The sequence below is a fragment of the Lactuca serriola genome, chromosome 5 (genome assembly GCF_051521515.1).
Source record: "Lactuca serriola cultivar US96UC23 chromosome 5, Lser_US96UC23_V15, whole genome shotgun sequence".
Classification (NCBI taxonomy): Eukaryota; Viridiplantae; Streptophyta; class Magnoliopsida; order Asterales; family Asteraceae; genus Lactuca; species Lactuca serriola.
The window spans coordinates 300,525,586-300,533,474 of NC_136412.1; the positions used below are offsets into that span (position 1 = coordinate 300,525,586).

At 36.4% G+C, this 7,889-nt stretch overlaps 1 protein-coding gene across 1 annotated transcript; it reads left to right on the top strand.

Annotated features, from left to right (window-relative positions):
* The first annotated feature begins 293 nt into the window (after window positions 1-293).
* Window positions 294-5,782, top strand: LOC145051744 (putative E3 ubiquitin-protein ligase LIN). The gene is made up of 11 exons (XM_078999568.1): window positions 294-1,395; window positions 1,483-1,627; window positions 3,067-3,324; window positions 3,394-3,700; window positions 3,792-3,925; window positions 4,026-4,142; window positions 4,247-4,378; window positions 4,454-4,687; window positions 4,762-4,908; window positions 5,242-5,487; window positions 5,567-5,782. Exons 1-11 carry the CDS (start codon window positions 323-325, stop codon window positions 5,582-5,584), a joined length of 2,811 nt encoding a protein of 936 aa, XP_078855694.1. The 5' UTR covers window positions 294-322; the 3' UTR covers window positions 5,585-5,782.
* Window positions 5,783-7,889: the final 2,107 nt, after the last annotated feature.

Genomic DNA, 7,889 nt, shown 5'->3' on the forward strand with positions numbered 1-7,889 from the left:
TGATTCCAAGAGTCTTTATACCTAGTCAGAGATCAAAAGAAACTGCACTGCCGGTCCAAAAAATAAAGAAAAGAAACCGGCACTACCGGATTAAGATTCCCAGTCAAAATTTCTTCAAGAAAACATTTCTGATTCCAAAATAGAGGTGCTAATCGATAATTACAAGAAAAAAACACAATCTTTTCATCACTGTGACTGATTTTCCCAAGAAAAAATGTTGTCTGTCTTAATAATTGCATTGCTGAATTCATGCTTTACATGTTTTTTTTCTTGCATTAGTTCTTGTGGCATCCTGCTTTTTTTCGCTCGTTTTGGTTATTTCATGGAAGATATTGGAAATCATACACCACCTAAAGACTTTGTGTGTCCAATAACGACACGTATATTTAACGATCCAGTCACTCTCGAAACTGGTCAGACTTATGAACGTAAAGCTATCCAGCAATGGATAGATAGGGGAAACACCACTTGCCCTATTACTCACCAAAAGCTTCACAACAATCAACTTCCTAAAACAAATTATGTGCTCAAGAGGCTGATTGCTAGCTGGAAAGAGTTGACACCCACCAATGAGCTTCAATATCCAGAGAACAAACATGTGCATGTCGTCCCTCAACCAAGAACTGATGGAACAGTTAATGAACTCAGACTTGTGATCACTGATCTTTGTACTTCGCAAGTGCTAAAAAAGGCGGAATTGGCAGTTCTACGGATTGAAAGATTTTGGCAAGAAGGGAATATGGAAGTGGAGATACAAAATATGCTCTCGAAACCACCTGTTGTTAATGGATTCGTGGAGATTTTGTTCAATTCTGTCGACACCCGCGTATTAAAAGCCACTGTTTTTCTCCTTTCCGAGGTGGGAATAAAAAATTCCGGAGTAATTTCAACCCTAACGAGGGTTGATTCCGATGTCGAATGTATAGTTTCTCTTTTCAAGAAAGGTTTGTTTGAGGCAGTTGTGTTGATTTATCTGCTGAGACCTTCGATTACCATCTTTCTTCAGATGGATATGGCGAATTCTCTTCTAAGTGTTGTTCAGAAGAGAGAGGATGAGTTTGTGAAGATGTGTGTGAAGCCGAAAGCAGCTTCTGTGCTATTGTTGGCACAGATTATTGAAAATGAAGACGATGGTGCTGTTTCCGAAGTCATTAAAAGTCTTGTTTCCGGGAAGGCGATTGAAGGAATTATCAGGAGCTTGGAATCGGAATGGAAAGAAGAAAGAATTGCATCTGTGAGGATACTTTTGAGATGCATACATGAAGATGGAAAGTGCAGGCATGTTGTTGCTGATAAGGCTGAACTTGCTCCAGTTTTAGAGAGCTTTCTTGATGCCAATGATAGAGAGCGGTTTGAGATTGTACAGTTTCTTTCGGAATTGGTTAAGTTGAACAGGTATTTCGTTGATGAAACATGTTGATGATTGAATTCAGATATACGTGTTTTAGAGGTATGATGACTTGGGATTTTGTTTTTTGTTAGGAGAACATTCAATGATCAAGTTCTGAATATCATAAAGGATGAAGGCACTTTTAGTACAATGCATACACTGCTCATATATCTACAGACATGTCTCCCTGATCAATGCCCAATGGTCGCTGGTCTCCTTCTTCAGTTAGACCTTCTGGTTCGAATCTCACCTTCTATATAACTACACATACATGTTTAAGCATATAGATATGAATGTATATAGAGAGGGATATACTTATGGTGTTGTCTCACATGAGCTAGATGCAGTCTCATATGCATCTTTATATATATGTTCAAGTCTAACATCTCTCCTTAAGGGCTCTTTTACAAAGAAAATCAAAGATTCCACATTCTACTATGGTTTGAGAGTTGTGTCTAGCAATTGAGGGGCTTAACGGTAAACACACACTTTAGCATCTTATTAACCTATGTGTGTTTTAAGAATCCCAGAGAAGCTAGCTACACATGATCCAATCCTCCTCTATATATGTTAGATTACTCTCCTCTCCCTCCTCAAAGACTATTTTATAGAGAAAATCAAAGACTCCACATATATCAATATATATATATATATATATATATATATATATATATATATATATATATATATATATATATATATATATATATATATATCATCTTTAGACTCTTGTCTAGTCTATGTTGGTAATTTTAGTGTTATCAACATATTTTAATAATATAGTTATTATTAATATTTAGATAGGATGAGTTCTATTTACTCATCGAGACCGAAGGTGCAATGTGCACACTTGGAGTGATAAATATGAACTCGGAAATACAGGGTTCCAAGGGGCAGCGCCCCTGGCGAGGTAGGGGCAGCCCCTCTTTTGGTAGTTCCATAAAATAATTGTGACATCATTGTGATGTAATAATCGGTTATGACTTATAACCACCCGTTTAACCACTTGTTTTGGCGCCATTTTATGTAACCAACTTAACATTCATCTTCCTTGTATATAAGCTAGGAAGATTGATGTTCCAGAAAATGGTTAACACTTTTGATACCTGAAATTGGTCATCTGTTGTCATCTGTCTTGTCAAAAAAAAAAAAAAAAAAAAAAAAAAAAAAAAAAAGAACACACACACACAAAACAACAAGGTACTTTCTGTGTTTCATATTTTAAAGTGGCCCGACTTCTAAATTGTCATTCTTGGATTATCCCAAATTTGATTTTGTGATACCCCAGGCTAAGGTCAAAATTAGGGTCGAAATCACAGATTTCAGTAAGTGATTGCAATCACGATTCATATATTATCCAAGTATATATTGATATTCTTAGACCCAATTTCTAAAAGTCTAATCTCATTGTGCCTCATGCTGCAAATCAATCTCCATCATATTATAAGAAGAAAATCAACTCGCAAAATATTTTATGCTCTTATTGTTATTATTTGTAAATAGTTAGTTTTCCAATGGTAGATTAAGTAAGATGTTTTATAGACTAAGAATCTATAATTCTAGGATGCTAATTCACTTGAATATGTTGGAGTTTCTTCACTCTCTTCCTAAAGAACTCTTTTGGAGAAAAAATCTAGGACAACCGCATCCACATGTCTAACAGATTTGCATTGCAGGCTGAACCAAGAAAGATGAGCATCTTCAGAGAAGAGGCTATAGATAATCTTATATCGTGTCTCAAGAACTCAGACTCTCCTGCTGCCCAAATTGCAGCTGCCGAGACACTTTCAGCCCTCCAAGGGCGATTCTCTTATTCTGGGAAGCCTCTTGTTCGAAGATTTCTTCTTAAACATGTCGGGCTTGACAAGACTTACAGATCTTTAATGCGGAAGGAGCAGCTTGGGGGCATGTCTGGAGACATTCAAGAAACCAAGGTTTGTTCGACTTCAATAGTTTTCTTTTTCAAACTAGTAAATATCAACTTACATAACAATCCATTTTAGGAAGAGGAGAAAGCTGCCCAGGAATGGGAGAGAAAGATGGCATTTGTCTTAGTGAACCATGAGTCTGGGCTTATTTTTGAGGCGTTATCAGAAGGATTGAAGAGTCGATATGCAGAAACATGCTCGGGTTGCTTTATTTCTGCAGCCTGGCTTCTACACATGATGATTTTTCTTCCTGATACGGGAGTTCAAGAAACAGCACGTGTTTGCTTGCTTAAACGCTTTGTGTCGATTTTTAAATCTGCGAAAGACACAGAAGATAAAGCTATTACCATGCTTGCTCTTAGCAGTTTCATCCATGATCCCGGTTAGCATCTATTTGTGTGTAATTGAGATAATTGGTCCATGAAATTAAGAATATGAAACTACAATTATAATTAAACTTGATGTTTTATGAGTTTTTTCAGATGGGCTACGCGATATTACCATCTACATGAAGGATATCCGTAAAGGTCTGAAAGAATTCAAGAAATCATCTACAGTAGCAGTTGAAATGCTCAAAGTTTTTTCACAAGAGAGTGAATCTAGTCCAGTAAGTTTCTAGTTTTTTTCTTATTTCATAATCTAGAACAATACCAAGAAGTAAAATTCGATTCCTGAGTCCTGATCACTGTTGTTCTTTGTGTCATTAGGAACTATGGAATCATAAAGAGTTGGTCCAAGAAGATTGCAGTGCTAATGGAGTTGTTCTATCGATAGTATGTCTTAAAGACAAGATCTTTTCAGGCCATTCAGATGGTATGATAAAGGTACTTTTGTTTATCAAATATACCCATAAAACTAAATGTATCATCTTCCATAACCACTGATCAAAATTTGTTTCTTTCTTTAAATTCTTGCTGAAAAAACCAAGATCTGGGCTTGTAAAGGTAGTGTTCTTCGTCTTACTCAAGAGATTCGAGAACATACAAAGGCAGTCACTAGCTTGACTATTCTACCATCAGGAGATACCCTATACAGTGGCTCACATGATAAAACTATCAGGGTAAGAAAGCGTTCTTCAGACCTGAGTTCTAAAATCTTGCAAATCTGATGCATTGTTTCTGTTTCCATTGAGTAGAAGTGGTCATTCAATCAGGAAACCATTCACTGTGAAGAAGTGTATGATGTGAAGGACCATGTTAACAATCTGCTAGTTGCAAACAGTATCTCATGCTTTATTCCTCAAGGTGTTGGAATCAAGGTTAACTCATGGAATGGGGCATCAAAATTACTGAATCCGAGCAAAGATGTTAAGTGTTTGGCTCTTGTGAATGGAAGATTGTATTCTGGATGTCTGGATAACAGCATTCAGGTGCCAATTTTTTCATGATTTCATGTTCTTTTACCTCTAGAACTTCATTATAATCAAACTATAAACTTTTCCAGGAAATCAACTTGGCATCAGGAACATTAACGTCAATACAAAGTGGCATGAGAAAACTACTAGCAAAAGGGAACCAAGTCAACGTCTTGCAAGTTCATGAGGGACTAATATACTCGGCCAGTTCATCCATAGAAGGAACCACATTTAAGGTATGTTATTCCCTAGACATGGTCCCCATTTTCCTCTATATCTTGGAGTCTTTCATCTCTCTGTAAGGACCCTTTTGTAGAGAAAATCAAAGAATCCACATATCAAACATGGTTATAAAGACTCACCATGTTTAGTCTAATCGAACCTCCATCTCAAGAATGTGTAGGTGTCCCACAACATCTAGACATCCATTTTCCTTTATATATGTTGGGAGTCTCCCCTCTTTTTTTTTTTTAAGTGTTCTTTTGGAGAGAAGATCCTATACTCCACTTATTTAACATGTTTGATTACTTATTTCTTGAAATTGCTCCTATTTTGGATCTTTTTCAAAGATATGGAATGCTTCAACCTACGGTTTGGTTGAGTCTCTTTCGCTGACAAGTGAAGTACGCTCAATGGCGATTAGCTCGGAGTTTATTTACTTTGGTTGCAAACTGGGGATCATGGAAGTGTGGCATCGAAACAAACTTACCAGAAAAGAAACGCTACAAATTGGTACAAATTGTAAGGTTATGTGCATGGCTCTTGATAGCAATGAAGATGTATTGGTGACAGGAACTTCCGATGGTAGAGTTCAGGTAAAAATTTCACCCTTTTAGTCATGGTAACCGAGTGTGTTGTTGGCTTATATTAATTAAATAACCGTGTGATTTGCAGGTTTGGGGAGTGAGCTAAAATGGAAGGCTTTTGAAATGAAGTTTAAGGTTCCTTGAAGTACATAATAAACATAAAACAGGTCATAATACATTCAGATTACTGGTATTTGAACATAAAAATGTAGTGAAGTTAAAACGCTTGAGGTGGAAGGTGATCATAGGACGTATTTGTATGCTACATTGGTAATATAGTATATTGCTACAATAATGTCGAGATTTTGTGCAGGAAATATGAACACCTTTTATTAATCTCAGTGAGTATCACGATTAGTTTACATAAACATATGTATTGTTTGAACCATCAAAATGGCTCACCAAAACCATCACAGCGGTTAACAACTTGACAGATAACTAACTTATAACTGTCATATTTAACAGAATAACATAACTAACTAACAGTTTTAACGGACACTAATCGATAATCTAGGCTAATTCCTAACAAGGCAGGAAATTGGTCCATTTTCAGATATAAACGCACCTTTCAAAACTAGAATGATTCTTCCAAAGGAGTTTTGTACTGCATACATAGTAATTTAAATTGTATTTACCAATAAACCGTACTTTGAAACTTATTTGTTCGGTAAATTGGTTTTTGGATAATATATATTTGAGACTATACAAATAACTAATAAAACACGTTACTTATATATGTTGTGTCCAATATAAGAGAAGAAGCTAGATGAAGATAGTAATACAACAATGACAGTAATCAACCTTAGAATGCAAACACTATAACCACCATTGATTATTGTTAAAGTGTGACTTGGATTTTAGTGTCCCAAATAAGTAACCTTACCCAAAATGAAATGAAGAAAACCAAATGGCAATTTTAAAGCAATGAGTATTTGGAGTAGGCTGAGGAGTGATAGGCTCGAAGCCATACAAAACAAACACTTACAACTATAAGTATTCGTAGCTACGGATTCCAATGTCTCGTTCCATAGGACGAGTTGGAACTTCATATGAATCGTCGTTGCAAAGGTCAATCCCCCCGATACGTGCAACAGAAGATTGACTGTGGGTTGACTTAGAAGTTTTGCGTCTTTTGGACATGCCCACGTAATCATCAACACTTTTTAGATTAAGTCATTTTGGTTTTCCCTTCACAACTCCCCAAAATGCCTAATTGCCAAAAGGTTTTCTGACTTTTGCCTTGTAAATCTGACAAACTTTTGCTAAGACATCCACCTCATTTGCACCGCTTTGGGGGTTGCGGATCGTGTTCATGTAGACGCCATTATTGAACGCCATTGAGGCTTTGTTGGCGTTTCTCCATTTCGAGTAAAGTTGATTAGTATTGTGGTATTGCTTTTTCATTCGGTGACAAAAACTATGACAAAATCTAGCTTTGAAGGTTGTCGAATCTTAGTCGTTGCCCATTGTTGGATCCTCTGACACATCTAGCCATGCTTGTGCTAGTGTTCTCTCTTCATCATCCATCCACCCTTTTCATTGAGCCTTTATTTTTCCTTTATTTTTTCTTGTTGGTTCGACTTCGGGCTCTTGAAATGACTCTTCAATGGTTCCTTCATCAGAAGAACCGGTTGACTCGTTGAGTAGGTGGTGTGGTTGGCATTCAAAATTACTTTAGGGGTGAGTTTGTGAAAATAATTGAGTTTCTTGAACCGTCTTAAATGGATCAAGATGCAAATTTGGACTAGGTATTGGTTGGGATTGGTTTTGGTAAAATTGCATGGGTTGAAAGGAGTATGGATTGAATGGGAACATTTGTGAAGCCATAGTGGGAAAGTAGTAGCTAGTGAGTGAATGAATGGGTTGATCAAATGAAGGTCGATAACATGGTGGTGATGGAAGGTTTGTTGGTTGAGGGTTTAGAGGTGAAAGGTTTAGTGATGGAATGTTTGAAGATTTTTTTTTGTTGTTTCTTGGGGTTTTGTTTTGGGTAGATGAAGACATTTTTGTTTGGTGAATTGAGAGTGTTTATGAGGGAGATAATGATATTTTGGTTGTGTGAAATGCTAAGGGTGTAGTTTAATTTATAGTGGTTTTATAATTTGAAATTTTGAATTTTTAGTAGTAAAAACGTTTTTTTATGTAAACTGAAGAAAAGTTGGTGAAAAATTAAATGAACAGGTTTGAATGTTTACAATCTGATCAAATGAGTTTCCACTAGGCCTGACAATGGAGCGGGCTTGGAGCGGATCGGCTTTGATCCAAACTTGTTAAGCAATTCACAAAAGATGATCCAAACCCGACCTGTAATTCATAGGGTTTTGAATAATTAAACTCATACCCTTATCTATCGAATCAATGGATTTCAACTCTTTTACCCCAACCATTTACAATATTAAGTTTAGGCTATA